The sequence below is a fragment of the Mixophyes fleayi genome, chromosome 6 (assembly GCF_038048845.1).
Source record: "Mixophyes fleayi isolate aMixFle1 chromosome 6, aMixFle1.hap1, whole genome shotgun sequence".
Taxonomy (NCBI): Eukaryota; Metazoa; Chordata; class Amphibia; order Anura; family Limnodynastidae; genus Mixophyes; species Mixophyes fleayi.
In genome coordinates, this window is record NC_134407.1 from 120865494 (window position 1) to 120891592 (window position 26099).

Here is a 26099-nt window from a genome sequence, read left to right on the forward strand (position 1 = left end):
TGAAATGGTATCATCACACTTGGCAAGCAATCAGCTCAATTCCTTTGTAGCACCCTCTGACCCTCTCTTTCATTTGATCTTACAAATGAAGAGGAAGTTTCTACTCTCTTCTTTTCTTCCTACTCTACCACCTGTCCTCTTGATCCCATACCCTCACAAATTGGTAAGTCCCTGTCTTCTGTGCTCATTCCACCTCTAACTAAAATCTGTAATCTCTCTCTCTCTACAGGTATTTTTTCATCCCTATTCAAGCATGCAGTGATTACTCCTATTTTGAAAAAACAAAATTCTGACCCAAACTCTAACTCAAATTACCGCCTCATCTCTCAGCTCCCATGCCCCTCCAAGCTTCTCAAAAGAATTGCCTACACTCGCTTCACACACTTTCTTACAGCAAACAACCTACTGGATTCTCTTCAGTCAGGCTTTCGCTCTCAGCACTCCACAGAGACTGCGCTGACCAAGGTTGTCAATGATTTGATCACAGCAAAAACTGAAGGACATTACTCTCTTCTAATTCTCCTGGATCTCTCTGCTGCATTTGACACTGTTGACCACTCTCTCCTCATACAGACGCTGCAATCCTTAGGTCTTGAAGGCACTGTCCTATCCTGTTCTCATCCTACCTATCTAATCGCTGTTTCAGTGTTAATTTCTCTGGATCCACCTCTGCTCCGCTTCCTTTATCAGTTGGAGTACCACAAGGCTCAGTCCTAGGTCCTCTGCTATTCTATATCTACACCACTTCTCTTGGAAAACTAATAAGCTCCTTTGGATTTCAGTATCATCTCTATGCGGATGATGCACAAATCTTAATCTCCCTAGGTTACCCTATTACCACCCTCTACTTAGCTAACACAAGACAACAACCCTCTGACCAACATTTCTTTGTGAATGATCACACAGCCAACTTTTTACCTTTCATTCTAGCTGGACCATTGTGCAATGTGATGTAGCACGTGCGCTTGTGTTTCAAACTCCCATTGTCCCATAGACTGGAAGCTTGCAAGCAGGGCCCTCTTACCTCTCTGTCTGTCTGTATTGCCCAGTATTGTTTTATTAATGTTTGTTCCCAATTGTAAAGCGCTACGGAATTAGCTTGAGCTATATAAATAAATGATGATGATGTTGATGATGATAATATGATACAAAACACAAAAGGATTTTAAAACCACCTTCTATTCTTTTAGGGAAAGAGTGTAGTTGAGATGCTGAATTGAGAATTCATAATGATGGAGAGGTTCACCTCAATGGAGAGACAGTGTTTCAAATTAGGAATCTGTTTAACTGGACATGTAAATATGACAGGTCTGAAAATTGGGGTAAGCAAAGTTTGAGTGACATATTTTCTTATTTCGTAGTGAAATGACTTTGAAGAGGTCCTGCCATGAGGAAAAGGCTATGAAGCACGCAAGCATTTTCAATAGTGATACCAAAGGAGATATAATTATAACATCTTTTTGACTTGTCTCTGCATCTTTAGTGCTACAGGAGCTGGTGTAGCGTCATGTCTGTAATGCGACTCTTGTTACAATCTCTTTGCTTCACCTCACAGTGGTAAGGTGATAGATCAATGTCATAATGCTTTCAGTCCCAAACAATTAGTCACAGTGCTCCTTTCTAAATGATAACAGACACAATTATAAATATATATATAATATATATATATAGAATTTATTTGTCAGAAAACGTTCACAGAGGGTAAAGTAACAATTGTTGAGGGGAGTCTGCACAGGTCAAAGGTCTATTTCTACATTCCAAATGAGCATAGCCATCAGAAGTGCAATGCCAAGACCCCCTCTGTCTCTAACACCATTTGCACTGCCACCAGTGTCTTCCCCCTCCTCCTCATCCTCTATCCTATCCTCCCACACCCCGATTTCATTCTCACTCGAGCCAGGCTGACCTCTATAGAAAGAGGAAGGTTTAGGTGGGAAAGATAATCCTGACAGGTTTCCAGTAGGAATAGGCTTATGTGAGCTGCAGAACCGTAGGTCCCGCTCCTCTAGTAAGCGCAGTTCCCTTCCTCGAAAAGCTAGGGGCGAGGAGCAGGTCACAGGGGAGCTGGAGACCCCTGGGGAGGAACGGAACCAACCCCACAGTGATCGGCAGCTGCAATCACAGTGCCACGGGTTCCCATTTAAGCGCAAAAACTGCAGTGAAGGAAGGGAGCGCAAACAGTCACCTGAGAGGGAAGGCAGGCTGTTATTAAAGAGGAAGAGGATGGTGAGGCTGTTCAAACCACTAAAAGCCACAGGGGAGATAGTCACTAGGCGGTTACTATGAAGCAATAGACGATCCAAACTTGAGAGCCCAAAAAAGATGCCGGCTGGAAGAGACTGCAAGAGGTTCCCATACAGGAAAAGCTGGGTGAGGTTTGACAGGTCACGGAACAAGCCATCCTAAAGAGAAAGAAAAAGCAAGAAAATAATTAGTAGTTGGGAAGTGCTATATTAGAGCGATGGTGGAAATAAATTAATAAGCACAGCCAAAAAAAAAAGGAGAAGAAATAACAGGTGGTAGTAGGAGTGCTGTAGGAGTATCTGACATTGGTACAGTAAGCAGTTTATATATAGCATATGACAGCATCCATTGCATATTTAATTATATATGTGAGTGTTTAAATGACAGTCTGTAGTGCATATAGAAATCTCAGTAGTTAATACACAGACCATTGAGGCAGCTGGTAGTGTGACTAACTAACCAAGTGACGGTTCTTAAAGACTGCTTAAAGTAAATAACATTGAGCATTAGGCTGAGCTGCAGAAGCGGGGGTGTGAAACCGGTATTATTAATTTAAAAATGTGTTAGTGTATGAAATAGAGTGTACAATTTAAATCAAAGAACATGCAAGAGTAATCCTTAACAATTTGTGAAAACATTTTACAGTAAATGAAATATACTTTGTCATTTAGTTGCATTCTCAGGTTAGGACTGTCTTAGATTATTTGAGTATTCTGAACATTAGTTAGGTTAGAACATTATGTTGCATAAAGTACGGTACTTTTCCTGTGTTCTCAATATGAAATTTAGCCCTTCCTTCACAACCACACTCTGTATATAATTGCTAGCATATCCAGATCACACAAACTGACCACAATGCTGTCCCTAGTCCTACAGTCCAACATACTTTTTAACTGTTCTGGGTCCTCAGAATTGCCATGGTTGTCTTTCTGATAACAATACTTTTATTAGAATTACGAACATTCACAATACATGTATAGGACATGACAAAAAATTAAGATATAACTTCATATAATATAATAAAATACATGAGCCATTTACTAACCACAAAATTTGTGGTTAGTAAATGGCAAATGTGCTATTTTACAATCTTGATCATATATAAATGTAAGTGAGGGTACATCTATGTATACTTTTGGCAACCGTGCTACAAAAAATGCAGCCATTTGCAGGAATTAGGTTTCAATTGGGAATCCATATGCTGCCAAAACTAAAAATCTCACTTGAAATTTACTTTCTATCGCTTTGGACCACTATTTAATTACAGTTTTTCCATTTTATCCTGTATGCTGCTCATTGTGCTTGGATCATGCAAAAGTCCTGAAACACAAAATACAATTTTTTTCTTTTGGGTACCATCCAAGGCCTCTTCCTGTAGCTAGCCTACATTCAGCAAGCAACAACCTGATATACCATGATCAAAATGATTGACCAAACCTTGGATTTACATATATACATTTGTACACTTGCCAAAAGCCTGGATCTTCATAAGTGACCCCATTGATAAGGTAAATATAGGCATTAAATGTCCATATTTTTGCACCACTGTGCCTATTTAGATGGGTAAGTACATGGCTTAGTGCATAAAGATTGTGGTGACTTTAGGGGTGCTAATTGTTATTATGTCTAATAAAAGTTGGTAGGTGTCTTGTAGTATTTATTACTGAATGCAGGCTAGGCACAGTAATACTCCTTGTATTGTGACCACAAGGGTGTGGAATGCAAATATATGGAGGTATTCCTGGAATAATGGGCGGACACAGACCCTATTCTCTCTGCAAAATTACTTGATTTGTAAACACCTTCAGAAATGTCGTAGGGTTTATTCAATTACCGCCCCATCTCTCAACTCCCCTTTGCCTCTAAATTACTTGAACAGCTAGTCTACAGCCGTCTCACCAACTACCTCTCCGATATCTCCCTCCTTGACCTTCTCCAATCCGTTTTCCGCCCCCTCCACTCCTCTGAAACTGCCCTAGCTAAAGTCACTAATGACTTCTTATCTGCCAAATCTAAAGGCTGCTACTCCCTCCTCATCCTCTTGGACCTTTCTGCAGCCGTTGATACAGCTGATCACCCTCTCCTGCTACATACACTTCGCTCCTCTGGCCTTTTTAACTGTCCTCTATTGGTTCACCTCCTATCTCTCTAACAGCTCCTTCTCTGTCTTCTCCTCTGCCTCTACCCCAGTTCCCATAGGAGTCCCGCAGGGCTAAGTCCTTGGCCCTCTGCTCTTTTCTTTGTACACATATTCACTGGGTGATCTCATCAGCTCCTTTGGCCTCCAGTACCACCTCTATGCTGATGACATCCAAATCTACATTTCTTCACCTGTGCTCTCCCCTTCCATCCTCAATAAGGTGTTCTGTTGCCTCTTTGCCATTTCCTCCTGGATGTCCCAACATTTCCTCAAGCTCAATATTGCCAAATCTCAACTTATAATCTTGCATCCCTCTAGAGACTCCTCCCCATCCACCCTCTCCATCACTATTGGTTCTACTATCATCTCATCTTCACCCCAAGTTAGCTGATTGGGGGTAATTCTTGACACCTTCCTCTCCTTAACCCCTCACATTCCATCTTCCTTCCACCTCCGCAATATATCCCGGATCAGACCCTTCCTCTCCTCCGAGGCCACCAAAACTCTCATCCACTCTCTGATCATCTACCGCCTTGATTACTAAAGCCTCCTCCTCACTGGCTTTCCCCTTACCTGTCTCGCTCCCCTTCAGTCCATAATAAATGCTGCAGCCCAACTTATCTGCCTCCCCTCTCTGTCAAGCCCTACAATGGCTCCCCCTTCGTCTCAGAATCTTCTTCAAACTCTTCATCCTCACCTATAAAACCCACTCTAACTCCACTGAACCATATCTCTCCAACCTCATCTCCATTCATACTCCTTCTCGACCTCTACAGTCTTTCAATGACCACTGCTCACCTCTCATCTGGTCAACACCTCTCATTCCTGCATTCAAGACTTTTCCTGTGCTGTCCACCTACTCTGGAATGATCTCCCCCATTCTATCAAGTTTTCCCCTAGCCTGTCAAACTTCAGATGCTCTCTCAAACCATCAAAACACAGCTCTTCAGGTTAGCCTACCCTTCCTTCACCTAACTCTGCCCTCCTACAACCCTCTTCTCTATCTTGCTTTACTAACCTTTCTATACCCTGCCCCTCCTACTTACTCCTGTGCTTCTCTCCCCCCAGTGTTCTTCCTCACCCCATCTTGCCACTCTGTGTCTCGTGTCAGTCTCCTCCTCAATTTTAGATAATAAGCTCCCTTGAGCATGGCTCTCTTTCCTCTTAACCTCCTTCTCCTGTTTACCTTTGCCTTCAGGTAATCAGAAAAAAAGGAAAGGAGGAAATGTGCTTGATTGGGGCACTCAGTGATCTTAATCTGATAAAATGTAATTCTTTATTGGTACAATTAAAAATAATATATTTCCTACCTGTATTGTTAGCGAAATATTTAAAATGCATAAGCAGTGACTAAAGTGCAATAGTGATTTAAAATAGCAAAATCTGCTATGCCTCGCTACATTTTGTCACTTGACTCCTGCCCCTATCTTTCCTCTTCTCCCTTTCCTCCGCTTCTCCATCTCTGCCCTGGTCCTGTAAGTGGTGCCCACTCTACTGGGCACAAGACACAGGCTCAACCCCTTATTAGTTACCCACCTCCCTTCTTCACTTCCATTTTTATCAGCACACAGGAATTCACTTGTACCTCTTTGCCCTGTGCACCTTTCTCTGCTAAGCTTGCATATACCTATTGCACTTTGTTTTTACTGCACTTTGCTTGTATACTACCCTATATGCCATGTATTGTTACCTTGTGTGGTTAACCCGTGCTCTATGTATAGCGTTGCGGACCCTTTGTGATGCCTCATCAAAAAAAGATAATAATAATAATAATAATAATAATAATAATAACAATAATAATAATAGTTAGGGTTCTGTCTATGCATTCAATAGGACTTCTTTTCTACCAACCAGAACTTTTTATATGTTAAAGCACTATTATAGGCAAAATTTAACCAATATTAGAATGTACAAATGAATGTCTCGAAGCCCACTTACTCTCATGACTTATTTTATATATGAATGAGGATCTAACCAACAGAAAATTTATGGGAAAAAAAAGGAAAAGTTGTCATTAGGATTTTAAAGTGACACTTTTACCTTTGCCACAATGCACATTGCCATATGGGTCCACAATCCTGCAAATGGTTGTGGAAAGTATTATTATTTATTTATTAACAATTACTTATTTATTTAACAGCTACATAGACATGATTTATAGACTATTTAATCATTCCCATCAGTCCCTGCCCATATTCAGAATAATTAAACAGATAGCAACATAAAAAAATCACTATAATACCTGTTGCAGATATTTACATTCATTTCCTGATTACATTAGCAGGTGTAAGCTCAACATATGGCAATGTCCTGGGCTGCCAATGTGTACAATAAAGTGGAATGTGTGCTCCACAAGATCAGAACCGCTGACAGGCAGGGCAGCAAAAGTTAAAGCTGACTCGATCAGTATGTTAAGCTTAAGTGCATTTCAAATAAACCACATTCAAGTACTTATAAATCACACTTCCTACTGTGTTTAGTCAGGTGAACAACCTTATTAATATAATTAGCTTAATTCTTCTTTGGGGGTTGTGTGGAGTCATAGAAGACACTTAAAGGCCCAAGCTGAATCACCTGTCGGCTAGTCTCAACAGAAATTGCTGGAGAGAGCATCAAATGAATGAATATTGAATATTGGCAGCATGTCATTGGAGGTATACCACATATGGGTACTGGAACTCATTCACTGGAGCCAGAAGTATCCTCAGAATACATACTTGCACTATCACTCTCACCAGGTGTCATAGCCCACATGGCATACCTGCAGTGTGTAAGATGCCACTATCCAGCTTCCAGCTCATGCCCTGGTGCCTTTTTGAATGAGTTAAGAGGCTAGTGATCTTGCACTTGAAGTTGAAATACCCATTTAGACCTTGAAATAAGTGACAGGCAATTGCACCAGTGCAGCACCAAAAATGGTTGAAGGAGAATGAATGTATTTGGCAGAAAAGGTTTTATATTCTCCACACTAATCAGAGACATCTGACCACCAACTTTAGTCCTTGTGCTGCTGACATGTGGAGCGTTGCCATTAGTGGCTTAGACCTGCCGGCATTGCTCGTTTAATGTAGACATTGTGACTGTCGACATTGCTACTTTCGACAATTATAATGCCTACATCTTAAGCATGTCAATAAAATTAATCTGTCAACATTTTATCCTGTCAAAATTTTGGTGTTGATAGGATAAACGTCGACACATCCACCACCTGGATTCATACACAGCCCCACACATTCACTGTTAATTCAAAACTGCAACCACCAAGGCTGGCTTTGAGAGCTGACTTTTACAGTAGGTCTTCTGTCACTCGGCTACACTATCTCAAAAGATAACTCAATGTTATCATAAGAACAACATCCTTTTGTATTTCAGTTATGTCTCATTTATAAAATGACCAAGCTAAACTAGCACGTGAATTAGTGAACACAAAGCGAAAATGTTAATAAACTAGATTTAATTTGGCAAAATAACCACAATGCTTAAGATTTGCAAAACACAATGATAAAAAGACATACAGTAATAAAAAAAGTTTTTTTAAAAATAAAAAGGAGAAATTCAGAAATAGAAAAATTATTGATTTCTGTTCTGGGGAGAGCTAAAAGTTAGACAGTCTTTACTAACCAAGTGATCTGATAATTGCTGAGGAGATGATAAGTCTAGCTATAGCCCCCCTGTTTTGACAGGGCAATATAAAAGTAGCCTGCTTGGCTATGGCGATTGATCAGTTGATATGTTAGTAAAGCTAAATTAACCCATATGTTAACTGCCCACAATAAGTTTTAATAATTCATGTCTAGTGTTTTAACCCTTGATTGTGTCATAACCACAACACGGAGGCAATATCACCTAATGTGCCTGTTCCACACTTACAGCAGCAAAGGTGTTGCAACTGGCTGCATCTGCACCATGGTAGATGCTTCAGCTAATTCTGCTCACAAGCTCTCCATCCCCTCCCAACAACCACATACAGTATCAACTAAGATTAACTAGGGACTCCTCATGCAGCTGCTTTCTGCCACTTTCACAACAAGCCAAGTGCTGGATAAAAATAGTGGGCAAAGCACTAAAAGGAAGTTTTCCTTGCATGCAAGATTATACTTGTAATTTAATTTACTAACATGTTTAGAAATAAATGAACATAAGCCTTGGTTAACTTGAACTCTATGATGGTGGGGAGCTGACTGGATTTGTTAATACATTGTCTAATATGCAGTTGATCTATGTGCAATTTCCTTGTCATTTACAGCATCTTCTAGATCTATATTAAGTTGAATATTTGAACTAAACACAATTTTCCTTTTAAACGGACAACTGAGTAATTTAATAAATAATTAATATGATTTTCACCCATTTCTACCCTTGAGCAAAACAGGAAATACACATACAAAATAAAAAGATTAACAAGTGATCAGCTGCTTGGTGTCACCATAATACAGGAGACAGTGGAGACACTAGAGATAAGCCAATAATGATCATCTTCCAATTGAATCAAAATTAATTTTGATAAGATCATTATCAGGTATAATGGTAATTTCGGGACAGACTTATGGTGATATTGGGCCAACACCTAATGTTGGAATTTATGTGGTCAGCATTAGGGTTTGTTCAGGTTATTAGTGGCTTATCAGTGTGCAGTGAGAGATAACTATTTTTCAGGGTACCTTTGAAGGTCAGTCAAAAGATAGCTCCAAAGTACTGCAATTGCTTCAGGGTAAATGATCATCTTTTCTATCTGATCCATGGACAGTGTACAGTAATGAGGCCAATCACAGACATGCTCTAAAACAATCTAAACTTTAATAGGTGCATTTTTCTAATAGTGATTAACTCCAATTTCCCCCCAAGACAGCCTTAATTATTCATGGCATGGATTTAACACACTGCTGGAAACATTCCTTAGACATTCTGGTCCATGTTGAAATTGTAGTAAAATCAATTTGCTGCAGATTTGTCAGCTGCACATGCATGCTGTAAATCCACAGTTCCACCACATCACAAAGTGCTCTAATGGAATGAGTTCTGGCAATTGTGGAGGTCATTGGAGTACCCTCAACTCTTTGTCATGTTCATGGAACCAGCTTGAGATGAAATGTGCTTTGTGACATGAAATGTTATTCTGCTGGAAGTAGCCATAAGAAGATGGGAAGATGGGACTGTGGCACATCAACAACAATACTCAGGTGGGCTGTGGCATCAAAACAATGCTCAATTGGCATTAAGGGGCCCTAAAGTGTGTCAAGAAAACATTCCTCACCCCATTACCCCACCACCACCAGCCTGCACCATTGACACAAGGCAGGATGGATTCATGTTATTTACAGCCAATTCTGACCCATCTCATACGGTGGTTCCATCTCATACCATAACTCATACCATCTGTATGTCACAGCAGAAATCAAGATTTGTGAGACCAGGCAACATTTTTCAGAGATGCTCTTCTGTATACCATTATAGTAACGCATGTTTTTTTGAGTTACTCTCACCTTACAGTCACTTGAACCAGTTTGTCTATTCTCCTCTCTGCCTCTGGGTGTTTTTGCCCACAGAACTGCTGGATGGATGTGTTTTGTATACACCATTCTCTGTAAACTCTAAAGACTGTTGTGTGTGAAAATCCCAGGAGATTATTAATTTCTAAGCTATTCAAACTACCCATTTGGCATTTCAACCAGCCTTATCTGTAGAAGATTACACTTCAATCAGAAATCATCTTGAACATGAAGATAAAATCTTGACATTCATTGAAGTAGTGTCATACTAATAATGATAAATAGGCTCGTGTAAGTGATATACACACATATTATAGGTGCCAGGCAAAAGTCAGCCCTGGATTCAGCCTGTGGACAATGACATTGTGTCTCCATGCAGCGTTGTGCACTGGTCAGTGTAGACCTTCTATGGTAGCAGGTATGGAGTGTGCTATCTTCCATCCTAATTGTATGTAAAAATAAACAGTGAAAGGAGCAGGGGCAGTCCAATAGAGCTCAAACCTTTACATCAGGATAGGGGATAGAGACGTCAACAAAAGTGATTATGTTTATCTGATTACATAGAACATGAACTCAACATTTGTGAATAAATCCACTGTCCACCATAAATAGACCACTGTGGAGTCAAGGTGTTGTAGCAGTGTGTCTCCTTGAAGCAGTACTTGTGAACAGGGTGAAGAAGTGAAGCCACACAGAGGACAGCGCTGGAGCTGGCCAGGAGGCTAAGAAAAGAATATTCTGTTTACCAGACCTCTGTTCCAGCTCAGGTAAGTCTGGCTCCTTTGCAGTGCTCTCCATCATATGTAACAGTGGATTAGTAAAAATTCCCTGTCGGCCAATCAATGGCCAGAACGACAGGCCAACCATGACTCACCGCCAGCCGTTTGAATTTGGTGAAGCTGTGAGTCAATTATGGCTAGCTATGATGCAAAGCCCCACCCCCTGCACTGGTCTGTTCAGACCTATATAGGAAGCTGAAGACAGAAGAAGTGAAGAGCGACGCAGGAACGCAAAGAGGAGAGACCCTCTCCAATCAAGAGGACCTGTCCTTCGGTGAGGATGGAAGTGTTGCGCCGAATAGGAGAAGAGGCGCTGCTGGCTATAACAATTGCAAAAAAACAAGAAGCGGGGAGAAGACCTTGTTCCTATAAGTATATTTTACATACTTTGTTAACCATGCCCACTGTCACCAATATCAGGCACAAGGGGCTACAATAGTTTATTTGCATGTCAATATTTACATCTTAGGCACAGTTTATTTGTACTAGCTTAAAGCCTGACTGTCACTGAGTTGACCGTAACTTGGGGCACATTTTATATCAGGCACAGTATGTGGCCAAATTAACTCAGACGATAGGCCTGTGGGGACAATTTATGCCTCAAGGCCTGTCAGCATTATGAGTTCATCCCCAGCTAGAGAATCCCTGCCCGGTCTGAAATCACCACTATGGTCCCCCATTTTTCTACCCAAATTTCCAGCCGCCATTTTGTCATCATTATTGAGAACCTAAAATTTTCCTGTTAAATTCCTCCTGTGTTCAGGTCCCCATTAAATGTAGGCCAGGGGTGGTCCCTATTATATATTGTGCATTGTACTCTGTGAAGTGTTTGCATTGTTTCATTATTGTTTGCTGTGTAGTCCACTCTATAGTGCATTATAGTGAGTAGGGTCTGGTCAGGCAAAGTGCACCACACCTAGTTGGCTGCAGTGTTGCACATGGACCCAGTGCAGAGTTACAGCTTTGTTGTTGTAACTAGGGATGTGCACCGGCGACTTTTGAGGTCTCGTGTTTTGGATCCGGATTTTCGTTATTTTTGAGGTTCGGATTTGTCTCGCAAAACACTTGACGAAAGGTCTCGGTTCGGATTTAAGGTTTTGGATTCGGATTTTTTTGGAAAAAAACATAAAAAGTTTAAAAATCAAGTTTTTGGGCTTATTTTCACTCCTAGGCTATTATTAACCTCAATAACATTCAATAACAAGCATTTCCACTAATTTACAGTGTATTCTGAACACCTCACAATATAGTTATTAGTCCAAAACGTTGCAACAAGGTATCTTTCTGGACTGCGTAGAGGAGTGGGTCACCACAATATATATTAAAAATGCTGAACTTTTATGAATCGCACCAATAAATGTACCTGGACTGCGTAGAGGAGTGGGTCACCACAATATATATTAAAAACCCTGAACTTTTATGAATCGCACCAATAAATGTACCTGGACTGCGTAGAGGAGTGGGTCACCACAATATCTTAAAAACCCAGAACTTTTATGAATCGCACCAATAAATGTACCTGGACTGCCTAGAGGAGTGGGTCACCACAATATATATTAAAAACCCTGAACTTTTATGATTCGCACCAATAATTGTACCTGGACTGCGTAGAGGAGTGGGTCACCACAATATATATTAAAAACCCAGAACTTTTATGAATCGCACCAATAAATGTACCTGGACTGCGTAGAGGAGTGGGTCACCACAATATCTTAAAAACCCAGAACTTTTATGAATCGCACCAATAAATGTACCTGGACTGCCTAGAGGAGTGGGTCACCACAATATATATTAAAAACCCTGAACTTTTATGATTCGCACCAATAATTGTACCTGGACTGCGTAGAGGAGTGGGTCACCACAATATATATTAAAAACCCTGAACTTTTATGAATCGCACCAATAAATGTACCTGGACTGCGTAGAGGAGTGGGTCACCACAATATCTTAAAAACCCAGAACTTTTATGAATCGCACCAATAAATGTACCTGGACTGCGTAGAGGAGTGGGTCACCACAATATATATTAAAAACCCTGAACTTTTATGATTCGCACCAATAAATGTACCTGGACTGCGTAGAGGAGTGGGTCACCACAATATCTTAAAAACCCAGAACTTTTATGAATCGCACCAATAAATGTACCTGGACTGCGTAGAGGAGTGGGTTACCACAATATATATTAAAAACCCTGAACTTTTATGAATCGCACCAATAAATGTACCTGGACTGCGTAGAGGAGTGGGTCACCACAATATCTTAAAAACCCTGAACTTTTATGAATCGCACCAATAAATGTACCTGGACTGCGTAGAGGAGTGGGTCACCACAATATATATTAAAAACCCTGAACTTTTATGAATCGCACCAATAAATGTACCTGGACTGCGTAGAGGAGTGGGCACTGGGCACCACAATAAAATATATAAAAAACCTTCAACAGGTCTGCATTACACTACACATACGGCTGCTCCTCCATCCTCTCCATCATATACATGTTGGAGTTTTAGAGTGTGACAACCTCTTGTTTTTGATAATGTCAGTGCATTTTGAATATTTTTCAATTTGCCCCACACCACTGAATGTACTTTATCTATGATACGCATCTATCTATCTTGACTGCGTAGTGTGGTGGCCCCGGTACACAATTTGGTACCGAGGCCACAATATAATTAAAAAACCCTCAACTGGTCTGAATTCCACCAAACAAGTATCTGGACTGCATAGTGGGGTGGCCCCGGTACCCAATTTGATACCGGGGCCACAATACCTCCTCCAAACATGGTACAGACAATTCGTCATTGAGATCCCAGACAGACAGGGTCGAAGTGTTATTGTTTGACTTTGTAAACCCAAAAAACTGTCCCTGTTGCACATAGTCGTGCAATGAAGACTGACTTTTTCATTTAAAGGCACGATCTTTCAAGTGTAGTGTTTGTAAGTCTAAGTCATATTATACTTTTGGTAAAATTGGTTTATTTTGTTCCTCTTTATGGTAATTAGTAATAGAATTAAAGTATGAAATAGAATTAAAGTATGAAATAGAATTAAAGTATTAAATAGAATTAAAGTATGAAATAGAATTAAAGTATGAAATAGAGTGGTATATAGAGTTGTAGTGTGGTATAGATAGAGTGGTCCACACAATATAATAATGATAAAACCCTCAACTGGTCTGAATTCCACCAAACAAGTATCTGGACTGCGTAGTGTGGTGGCCCCGGTACACAATTTGGTACCGAGGCCACAATATAATTAAAAAATTGGGCATCAACTGTCACCGTTGTTTAATATCTGATACACCTAAATATGGACTGCACAGTGGAGTGGCCCCGGTAGTAAATTTGGTGCCGGGGCCACAATACCTCCTCCAACTTCCAAGTGTAGTGTTTATAAAGACAGACAGCGTCGAAGTGTTATTAGTTGACTTTCTTAACCCTAAAATTGTCCCTGTTGCAAATATTCGTGCAATGGACAGTTACTTTTTTATTGAAAGACTCAAGCTTTCAAGTGTAGTGTTTATAAAATATAAACAACAATACAGTAGTTTTAGAGCACGTCAATACCTCTTGTTTTAAATTATGACACGGCATTTTACTTTTGGTTTAATTTCTTGTATTTTTTTAAATTTGGTTTTACTTTTTGAACATGGCAAACGACTGTTGATTGGTCATATAATGCAAAAAAAAAAGGTCCAAGATGGAATTGTCCTTGGGCCCTCACACCCACCCTTATGTTGTTGAAATAGGACATGCACACTTAAACAAACCAATCATTTCAGCGACAGGGCCTACCAAACAACTTTGGCTGAAATGATTGGTTTGTTTGGGCCCCCACACCAAAAAAGCTATTCATCTCTCCCTGTACAGACTAAACAGGCTCTACTGAGGCAAGATGTCGTCCTCATCCTCAACCTCTGATTCCTCTCCCCCTACAGTGTGTACTTCCTCCTCATCACACATTATCAATTCGTCCCCGCTGGACTCCACAACCACAGGTCCCTCTGTACTGTCTGGAGGGCAGTGCTGTACTTCATTAAGGAATTGATTATTCATTTTTATAAACATCATTTTTTCAACGTTCTGAGGAAGCAACCTCCTTCGCCGCTCACTGACCAGGTTCCCCGCTGCACTAAAAACTCTTTCCGAGTACACACTGGAGGGGGGACAACTCAGGTAAAATAGAGCCAGTTTGTACAGGGGCTTCCAAACTGCCTTTTTTTCCTGCCAGTAACAATATGGACTGTCTGACATGTCTACTTGGATGGTGTCAGCAAAGTAATCATCCACAATTTTTTCTATTGTGACAGCATCCAATGCAGCGACAGTAGACATGTCTGCAATGGTTGGCAGGTCCTTCAGTCCGGACCAGATGTTATCAGCATCCCCGCCAGCGCCTCTTTTGGGAAAACTGAGCTTTTTCCTCGCAGCCATAGATGTGGAAGAAAATGAGGGTGGAGCTGTTGGCATGTCACGGTCCTCTTCAGAGGACAATCTCCTGACCAGCAGGTCTTTGCACCGCTGTAGACTTGTGTCCGCCGGAAACAGAGACACAACATACGCTTTAAACCGAGGATCGAGCACGGTGGCCAGAATGTATTCCTCTGACTTTAAAAGAGTGACCACCCTCGGATCCTGGCAAAGCGTACGAAGGGCTACATCCACAAGAGCTACATGCTTGGTGTAATCGCAATGGCTTACCAGCTCCTCCCTCACTTTCTCCAGCTGCTTCTGCAACAGCCTGATCAGGGGAATGACCTGACTCAAGCTGGCAGTGTCGGAACTGACTTCTCGTGTGGCAAGTTCAAATGGCTGCAGAACCTTGCACAACACGGAAATCAGTCTCCACTGCGCTTGACTGAGGCGCATCCCCACTCCTTTGCCTATGTCGTAGGTGGCTGTGTAGGCCTGAATGGCCTTTTGCTGCTCCTCCATCCTCTGCAGCATATAGAGGGTGGAGTTCCAGCGCGTCACAACCTCTTGTTTGAGGTGATGGCAGGGCAGGTTCATGCTTTTTTGATGTGCCTCTAGTCTGCGGTAGGCACTGGCTGAATGCCGAAAGTGTCCAGCAATTTTGCGCGCCACCGCAAGCATCTCCTGCACACCCCTGTCACTCTTCAGGTAATGCTGCACCACCAAATTAATGGTGTGGGCAAAACATGGGACGTGCTGGAAATTGCCCATATTTAATGCCCGCACAATGTTACTGGCATTGTCTGACACCACAAATCCCCATGAGAGTCTAAGTGGGGTAAGCCACTGGGAGATAATTTCCCTCATTTTCTCTAATATGTTGTCAGCATTGTGCCTCTTATTAAAGCCTGTAATGCACAATGTTGCCTGCCTTTGCACGAGCCGCCATTTTGTAGTTGCTGCTACTGATGCAGCTGTTGCTGTTGCTGCGGAAGGGGATGCATCTACCCAGTGGGCTGTCACAGTCATATAGTCCTTCGTTTGCCCAGAACCACTTGTCCACATGTCCGTGGTTAAGTGGACAGTGGGTACAACCGCATTTTTTAGAGCACTGAGGACACTTGATCATACTTCTCTGTACATTTTTGGTATCGCCTGCCTAGTGAAGTGGAATCTCGACGGGATTTGGTACCGGGGACACAATACCTCCATCAACCCTCTAAATCCCACTCCACTGATGGCGGACACCGGGCGCACGTCTAACACCAACATTGCAGTTACAGCCGCAGTTATACGCTTTGCAATAGGGTGACTACTATCGTATTTTGTGGTCATGGCAAACGACTGTTGGACGGTCAATTGTTTTGTGAAAGACTTAGCGGTCTTACGACTTCCCCTCTGGGAAGATGACCGACTAACAGCAGCAACAGCAGCAGTGGCAGTAGTAGGCGTACCGCTGCAGGATTCCTCGGATGAATCCCGTATTGAGGAGGACTCAGTCTGGCTGCTGACTTGGGCTGCAGGACTGAATCTGATGGAGATTGTGGAGGAAGTTGACGAGGAGGGTGTTGCTGGTGTGTATCCAACTGGACCACGGGATTTAGGTGTCCCTGTACCGATGAGGGTCCTAGCCCCAGTTCCTGAACTAACCACTGAACTATGAAGGTTATTCAGGTGACGTATAAGGGAGGATGTTCCTAGGTGGGCAAGATCCTTACCCCTGCTTATTTGAGCTTTACATAAGCTACATATGGCCATACATTGGTTGTCTGGATTTGGATAAAAATAACTCCAGACCGAAGAGGTGCATTTTTTGGTCTTCTGACCAGGCATGACGATGGGCTTTTTCATCCCATGGACATCAGCTGTTTCCCCCCCTGGTGCCTCATTTACAATAACCACATCACCATCCTCATCATCAAGTTCCTCCACAGCGCCAGCTACATCATCATTAGCCTCCTCCCGAGCCACCTCTTCCCGTACAGTGATGGGAAGGTCAGGCTTGACAACCACCAACACCCTTGGACTCGCCTTGTGGATTTGTGATAATTTCTCTTTAGAAGGCAGAGTTGTTTGCTGTTTTGTTGCTGACAGCATAACTCTCTTCAATTTTTTGTAGGGGGGGGGGGAGGAGGAGGAGGGCTAAGATCCGTGGGTGAAGCTGAACCACTAGTCATGAACACGGGCCAGGGCCTAAGCCGTTCCTTGCCACTCCGTGTCGTAAATGGCATATTGGCAACTTTACGTTTCTCCTCAGATGATTTTAAGTTTCTCTTTTTGCTACTTTTTCTTAACTTGGGCTTTTTGGATTTTACATGCCCGGTACTACGAGATTGGGCATCGGGCTTGGAAGACGACGTTGATGGCATTTCATCGTCTATGTCATGACTAGTGGCAGCAGCTTCAGCATTAGGAGGAAGTGGGTCTTGATCTTTCCCTACTTTATCCTCCAAATTTTTGGTCTCCATTATATGTAGCACAAGATACTGCAGAATGTGTGAACTTGGTAATATTGCAGTACCAATGGACTTATACTGCTGTATTGGTTTTGCAAATTTGGTTATAATAATTATTATATATTATTATTTTTTTAAATTTTTTATTTTTTTTTTACTTTTTTTTTATTTTTTAAAAACTTGGGAATAATGGGGAAATAACTATGCCCTTAGAAGCACAGAGCACAGGACACAGCACCACTGGACTGAACAGGACACGGCACAGGACCCAGCAGCACTACGGAACTCAGCAGGACAGAGCACAGGACACAGCACCACTGGACTGATACTGCAGAATGTGTGAACTTTGTAATATTGCAGTACCAATGGACTTATACTGCTGGATTGGTTTTGCAAATTTGGTTATAATTATATATTTTTTTTTTTTAATTTTTAATTGTAATTTTTTTTTTACTTTTTTTTAAATTTTTTAAAAACTTGGGAATAATGGGGAAATAACTATGCCCTTAGAAGCACAGAGCACAGGACACAGCACCACTGGACTGAACAGGACACGGCACAGGACCCAGCAGCACCACTGACCTCAGAAGGACAGAGCACAGCACACAGCACCACTGGACTGATACTGCAGAACACAGCACAGCACAGCACAGCACAGCACAGCACAGCACTAAACAGCACAGCACAGAACTAAACAGCACAGCACGAGATCTACCAGGACAGAGGACCACCTAACACACCCTCCCTCTACCCTGATCAATGCCCGAGTGAAGATGGCGGCGACTAGCGGGGAATTTATAGGATCCGAGTATCGCGAGATCCGACAACGGGATTATGAGTCAGAGCCTCAGTTTCATATTTGAATTTGGCGCCAATACCCGGATCTGTCTCGGATCCGACTCGGATCGGCAATGTTCGGGTGGGCTCGGATTTCAGATATCCGAGCCCGCTCATCTCTAGTTGTAACTAGATTAGTGTGGATGGGATAAACTAGACATTTGTTCTATTTGTCCCCACAGCTGCTAAGAGAGAGAGAGAGTACATGGTGGTCAAGGAAACAGACATTCTGGTGAGTGGTACCTGTATTTGTGTTCGTTTGTCCTGGTGTGTCTTGTGCTTTGTTCCCTGCAGGGCATTGCAGAACACGGTTACAGAAAGGAAGATCCAAATTCGGCAAGGACAATTGGTATAAGATTTTAAGGACAACTGATACACCCCATTGGAACCCTTTTGTGGATGTCCCAGTTTTTGCATCATGATCAGGTAAGATCTATGTACATATTGTCATTCCCTGAAGGCATTACATTCCAAACAAAGACAAGCAGTATTTATCTTACAAATACGTGCTTGGTGTTTTGAACATATTTTCATTCACCATTCTAATCAGGTGAGCCTAATCACTTTTGTTTACATCCCTCCTCTGCTGAAAGGATTTAGCCCCATTGAAGTGACCCTGTTTCTTTTACGCTTTTATTTTCACTATCAATTGAGACTACCTGATTCTGATGCATATAGCATAATCACTATTACTGTTCTTACTGCTCTAATTGTCACTCCTGCCACTCTTCTCTAATCATACCCTGTTCCCATCTCCAGGTATCAATGTTTAAGAAAGTGATGCAAGTGAAATCACTCTTCTCAAACACAAAATTCTCCAGAAATGTGACACAAATATTGCTCAATGTTATGTACTAGTCATCAGACATGTCTCGGCATTTTAAACTTGGTAGCTTACATTGCTCAACTATGTATACATATATTCATCAGCACATTATATTTGGCACCAGATATTATTATTAACATTCATTTTTATAGCACCAGCATACTCTGCAGCCTTATAGGATTGGTAACAAATACAATAATAAAATAAGACTAGGTATTATCAAATAGAAAAATAAGTAAAAGAATCCTGCTCACAAGCTTACAAATTATAATAAAATAAGAGTATGATGCATTATGTTTAGAGATGCTCAGGCTCGGTTCCCTGAGAACCGAACACACCCGAATTTTGCAGATCCGAATACCGAGCCAAGCCGGCTTGGTACTTTCGCGCGCCCTTGTAACTGAAAACGAGGCAAAATGTCATTGTTATGTCGTCGGATCTCGCAAGTTTTGGATTATATAAGTACCGCCCTCCACAGTGATCCAGCGCCATTTCAAAGAGGGACACAGGGGTAGCACAGTTTTGGCCAGTCTCTAGTGCAGTTGGGCAGCGTCATAGGTAGAAAAGAAAGAGGAGGGGTAGCAGTGTTCTTCAAAGTCTCCAGTGACATTCAGGAGAGTGTCACGGATCTCAAACAGAAGTACAGCTAGGAGTCACGAATTTGGTGAAAACACTCTGTGTTTATTTGCAGAGAGGTATTAACAACAGGTAATAAGGAGCAGTGATAAATACCAGGTTCCAGCTGATGCAGAGAGTAGCATGAATGTCCAGAAACAACCAGGTAAACGGTAATGCAGGGTAGCAGAGGGTAGGTATTAACAACAGGTAATAAAGAGCAGTGAAAAATACCAGGTTCCAGCTGATGCAGAAAGTAGCATGAATGTCCAGAAACAATCAGGTAAGGACAACAGGAAATTACATCAGGATTGGACAACAGGAAAGGACATCACAGGATGGGACAACAATAACCAGCCCTGTGTGCTGGGAGTGACAGGTATATAAAGGGAAACCACACCCAGGTGCATGGGATAATTGGTGAACAAGTTAACCCCTAAGGCAAACAAGAAAGGCATAATAGCAGCACCTCTGGTAATCAGAGGTACTGCTGCAATACAATACAATAATAGGACACAAAGGGCAGGAGCTGCCATGCAAAGCAGCATGTAATACATAAGCTGAGGGCAGATCGTGACAGTACCCCCTCCCTTAAGGGTGGATTCCAGACGCCTAATTACCAGAAATGTCTGAATTCATCGGAATCATAGTCCAGAATTGGGGGCCCGGCAGAAAAGTCCTCGTCCAAGGGCGGAAAGGCAAAGGAGACCATGCCAGTTCAAGCACTGCAGAACCACCTCTTTTCTTACGTCCTCCTCTCTTACGGGACTTCCTTAGAGTTGGGACCTCTGCCAACTGGGTGGAGCACAAGGGTAGTTCGCGAACTGTAGTGCCGGGTAGTGTTGCTGAAAGCACCGGTGATCCACAGGATGGCACTGCAGGGGTTGGAGAAAATTTTTTGATTGCTGCCTCAACAAACCGTTGTAGGTCAAACAGGATGGGATCTTGGGTTTCAATAAAAGGATTTGCCCATTCCAAAGCTTCTCCTTTAAAATACGAAATAAGGAACAGTACACGTCCCTTAGGGTTGTTAACAAGCTCTGGTATGGAGGGCATATAAGGCAGCAAATTTCAGAAGAGCACAAAGTTGGGAAATGTGCCCCTCAAAGAAAGGCAACGGCTCAGCCTCGGCACCCTCAGCACAGGATGACTCGGACTTGGCAACAGACCTGACAGGGGACCCGGACTGGGCGGCAGACTTGGGAGTAGGCCCGGACTGGGCGGCACGCTTGAGAGCAGGCCCGGACTGGGCGGCAGGCTTGAGAGCAGGCCCGGACTGGGCGGCAGGCTTGCCAACACTTTGAGAAGCCTGAGGGCAGACAGCACTTTGAGAAGCCTGAGGGCAGACAGCACTTTGAGAAGCCTGAGGGCAGACAGCACCAAGTGGTAACTCGGGCTGAACCGCATGGACTGGCAACTCGGGCTGAACCGCATGGACTGGCAACTCGGGCTGGTCCGCATGGACTGGCAACTCGGGCTGGTCCGCATGGACAGGCAACTCGGGCTGGACCGCAGGGACTGGCAACTCGGGCTGGACCGCAGGGACTGGCAACTCGGGCTGGACCGCAGGGACTGGCAACTCGGGCTGGACCGCAGGGACTGGCAACTCGGGCTGGACCGCAGGGACTGGCAACTCTTCTGGAGCAGACGGTAAGGGCAGCGCCCCCTCTGGAGCAGACTGAAAGGGCAGCGCCCCCTCTGGAGCAGACTGGAAGGGCAGCGCCCCCTCTGGAGCAGACTGGAAGGGCAGCGCCCCCTCTGGAGAAGACTGGAAGGGCAGCGCCCCCTCTGGAGAAGACTGGAAGGGCAGCGCCCCCTCTGGAGAAGACTGGAAGGGCAGCGCCCCCTCTGGAGAAGACTGGAAGGGCAGCGCCCCCTCTGGAGAAGACTGGAAGGGCAGCGCCCCCTCTGGAGCAGACTGGAAGGGCAGCGCCCCCTCTGGAGCAGACTGGAAGGGCAGCGCCCCCTCTGGAGCAGACTGGAAGGGCAGCGCCCCCTCTGGAGCAGACTGGAAGACAGAGACAGCGGCTGAAGACTCTGAACTGGAGACAGCGGCTGAAGACTCTGAACTGGAGACAGAGGCAGGAGACTCGGAACCGGACACAGTGGCAGGAGACTCGGGACCGGACACAGTGGCAGGAGACTCGGGACCGGACACAGTGGCAGGAGACTCGGGACCGGACACAGTGGCAGGAGACTCGGGACCGGACACAGTGGCAGGAGACTCGGGACCGGACACAGTGGCAGGAGACTCGGGACCGGACACAGTGGCAGGAGACTCGGGACCGGACACAGTGGCAGCAGGCTCCGGACCGGACACAGTGGCAGCAGGCTCCGGACCGGACACAGTGGCAGCAGGCTCCGGACCGGACACAGTGGCAGCAGGCTCAGGACCGGACACAGTGGCAGCAGGCTCAGGACCGGACACAGTGGCAGCAGGCTCAGGACCGGACACAGTGGCAGCAGGCTCGGGACCGGACACAGTGGCAGGAGACTCGGGACCGGACACAGTGGCAGGAGACTCGGGACCGGACACAGTGGCAGCAGGCTCAGGACCGGACACAGTGGCAGCAGGCTCAGGACCGGACACAGTGGCAGCAGGCTCAGGACCGGACACAGTGGCAGCAGGCTCAGGACCGGACACAGTGGCAGCAGGCTCAGGACCGGACACAGTGGCAGCAGGCTCAGGACCGGACACAGTGGCAGCAGGCTCAGGACCGGACACAGTGGCAGCAGGCTCAGGACCGGACACAGTGGCAGCAGGCTCAGGACCGGACACAGTGGCAGCAGGCTCAGGACCGGACACAGTGGCAGCAGGCTCAGGACCGGACACAGTGGCAGCAGGCTCAGGACCGGACACAGTGGCAGCAGGCTCAGGACCGGACACAGTGGCAGCAGGCTCAGGACCGGACACAGTGGCAGCAGGCTCAGGACCGGACACAGTGGCAGCAGGCTCCAAGCTGGAGGCAGATGATGTGACCTCAGAGCTGGAGGCAGATGATGTGACCTCAGAGCTGGAGGCAGATGATGTGACCTCAGAGCTGGAGGCAGATGATGTGACCTCAGAGCTGGAGGCAGATGATGTGACCTCAGAGCTGGAGGCAGAGGCTGGCACCTCGGCACAGGAGACAGAGGCTGGCACCTCGGCACAGGAGACAGAGGCTGGCACCTCGGCACAGGAGACAGAGGCTGGCACCTCGGCACAGGAGACAGAGGCTGGCACCTCGGCACAGGAGACAGAGGCTGGCACCTCGGCACAGGAGACAGAGGCTGGCACCTCGGCACAGGAGACAGAGGGAGTGGGTGCCTCAGGACAGGCGGCTGGAGCTGGCAGATTGGGTCTCTTCGCAGAGAACAGGAATGCTGGAGCATAAACAGATTTGGAGTGCCGAGAGGAAACAACAGGAGATAGTTCAGTAAGCTGACGTGGTCTACGGATAGGACAGTCCTGCAAGAAATGTGCATTGCTGGCACAGTAGAGACACAGTTTGTTGGTTATTCTGCGCTGTCGCTCCACTTCGGTCAGATGGGGGCGTGGCCCACTTGTGAACCGGGCATAAGTTAAACTGCAGTTGTTAGTTAAATGCAAATTTGACATGGTATTATTGCAAGGTGTTGGCGGCACGGATTCAGCAGCAGACAGAGTTGGCTGGGTCAAATCAACAGTATTAGATTTCAGTGAAACAGTCTCTGATAGTCTCCTAAGTGGGTCCAAAAGCAAAGTGGAAAATGTAGCCAGCTGGGAGCGTAGCAATATAATGTCCATTTGTAAGGTTTGTAGCAGTGGTAATTCCATGATTGGTAAAACAGACATGTTGCAAAAGACAAATGAAAACTTGATTGCAGCAAAAAAGTCCCAGAATAAAACAAAACTTTCACCTGACTCCAAAGCTGTTTTTTGGGCTGGTTATACTGTCACGGATCTCAAACAGAAGTACAGCTAGGAGTCACGAATTTGGTGAAAACACTCTGTGTTTATTTGCAGAGAGGTATTAACAACAGGTAATAAGGAGCAGTGATAAATACCAGGTTCCAGCTGATGCAGAGAGTAGCATGAATGTCCAGAAACAACCAGGTAAACGGTTAATGCAGGGTAGCAGAGGGTAGGTATTAACAACAGGTAATAAGGAGCAGTGAAAAATACCAGGTTCCAGCTGATGCAGAAAGTAGCATGAATGTCCAGAAACAATCAGGTAAGGACAACAGGAAATTACATCAGGATTGGACAACAGGACAGGACATCACAGGATGGGACAACAATAACCAGCCCTGTGTGCTGGGAGTGACAGGTATATAAAGGGAAACCACACCCAGGTGCATAGGATAATTGGTGAACAAGTTAACCCCTAAGGCAAACAAGAAAGGCATAATAGCAGCACCTCTGGTAATCAGAGGTACTGCTGCAATACAATACAATAATAGGACACAAAGGGCAGGAGCTGCCATGCAAAGCAGCATGTAATACATAAGCTGAGGGCAGATCGTGACAGAGAGCTCCATTGCTAATTGTCATTGCTGAAATAGAAATAATAGGGCTAGCAGTCTTGGTCTAAATCTGCAGTCAAATTGTACAGAGTTATATAGGTAACACAGAAAGAGAAGAGCTCCATTGCTCCATTGCTAATTGTCACTGCTGAAATAGAAATAATAGTGCTGGCAGGCTTATTCTGCTAAATCTGCAGTAACACACAAACAGGAGAGCTGCATTGCTAATTGTCATTGCTGAAATACAAATAATAGGGCTGGCAGTCTTGGTCTAAATCTGCAGTCGAATTGTACAGTATTATATACTGTAGGTAACACACAAAGAGAAGAGCTCCATTGCTCCATTGCTAATTATCATTGCTGAAATAGAAATAATAGGGCTGGCAGGCTTGGTCTTCTAAATCTGTAGTCACATTGCACTATGTTATCAAAATGGATTCACAGTAGTACACAGAAGACCAAAGCTTTATTGAGACAGACACAAATATAGGGAAGGGTGCATAAATTAAGGCAAGACATTCAACAAAGCTTCAAACAGTGATGGGGAATGGGTTGGAGGGGGTAAGGGAGGGGGAGACACAAGCCCAAGGTTTTATTGCATAAACAGACACATAGGGGGAAGAAGGAGAAGAGGAAGACAGAGCATTAATCGTCTTACTCTTCCTCAGAACTGTCAATGGTGTTATAGTCTCTTAGCAGGCTGTGGATCAGCCTGTGACATTCCTGGATGGTCATCTTCTCCCTTTTCAAGTTGAGGCGATTCCTGGCAAACCAAATAGCGTCCTTAAAGCAGTTCATAGGGCGCCAGGCCTCCTGGATTGCCCCAATGGTGTGGGTCCCAGGAAATAATCCATAAAATACCGAATGGTATGAAAGGCAAGTTCTGGACACACTGTCCTTAAGTTCATGTTCCAAGGCATCCAATAGTGCCTGTGCAGTGGGGCAGTCCCAAAAAATATGCTGTGCTGTTTCCCTGCTGGTGATGCAGAAAGGACAGTGGACATATCGGCACAGGTTCCGGAAGTGCATGAATGTCCTAAGAGGCAGACCCAACTGGGTAGCCATCCATGCAATGTCTTTGTGTCTATTAGTCAGTCTGTTAGAGGCCACATTCTCCCACACGTGTTTTGTTGTTGCAGCAGGGAGCCCTGGAACAGACTCCATAATGTTTTTAGCTCTGATGAGCTTGTGGACAGTTTTTGGCTTCCACAAGTCTGGTTTTAAGTCCTTCCAGAGGATGCTCGAGGCTTCACAAATTGTCCAACATCCAGGTAAAACCAGGTGTAGTCCAGTTGTAAGATAAGGAACTGTCCCAATTGTCCCAACCAAGGGTCCACCAAAGATTCAGGATGAAAAAGTGAGACATGGACTTCCGAGCAGAGCAAATGTTCTTTTCAATAAAAGTTCTGCGGATGCAGTTGAAGACAAAGAAGGCTCGCAACATGGTGGGGATATCCGCCTTTGAAGGGCTCCTTGTACATGACAGCCAGCTTCACTGTGTCCATGTATTAGCTGTAGAATTACCACAGTTATCCAAGGATCGGGTGGAGCGATCAAATGAATCATAACTGATTTCAAGATTCATTCTCAGTTTCACTGTACCGGCCATGTGCTCAGGGGGGTGGCGTTCGCCTCGTCATCATCTTCCAAAGCTTAGTCTGCAGGGGCCAATGACACACCCATTTGTTTTCTCAGGTCTCTTAGCTGTTCTTTAAACTTTAAAATGTATCGACCTGCCTCAGGGCCTCCTCTGCATTATTCTTCTGAAGCGCAAGTGCAAGCTCTCTTAAATACGGGATTTCATCCGGTGGGTCAT

At 44.3% G+C, this 26099-nt stretch overlaps 1 protein-coding gene across 1 annotated transcript in view; it reads right to left on the reverse strand.

Moving 5' to 3' along the window:
* Positions 1 to 1699: 1699 nt before the first annotated feature.
* Positions 1700 to 26099, reverse strand: part of RTN4RL2 (reticulon 4 receptor like 2) — a 59704-nt gene continuing 35304 nt past the window's right edge. Inside the window, exon 3 of the mRNA XM_075217208.1 lies at positions 1700 to 2402. Within this exon, the coding sequence (XP_075073309.1) occupies positions 1737 to 2402 (666 nt within the window). The 3' untranslated portion in view covers positions 1700 to 1736. The remainder of the gene's footprint in view (positions 2403 to 26099) is intronic.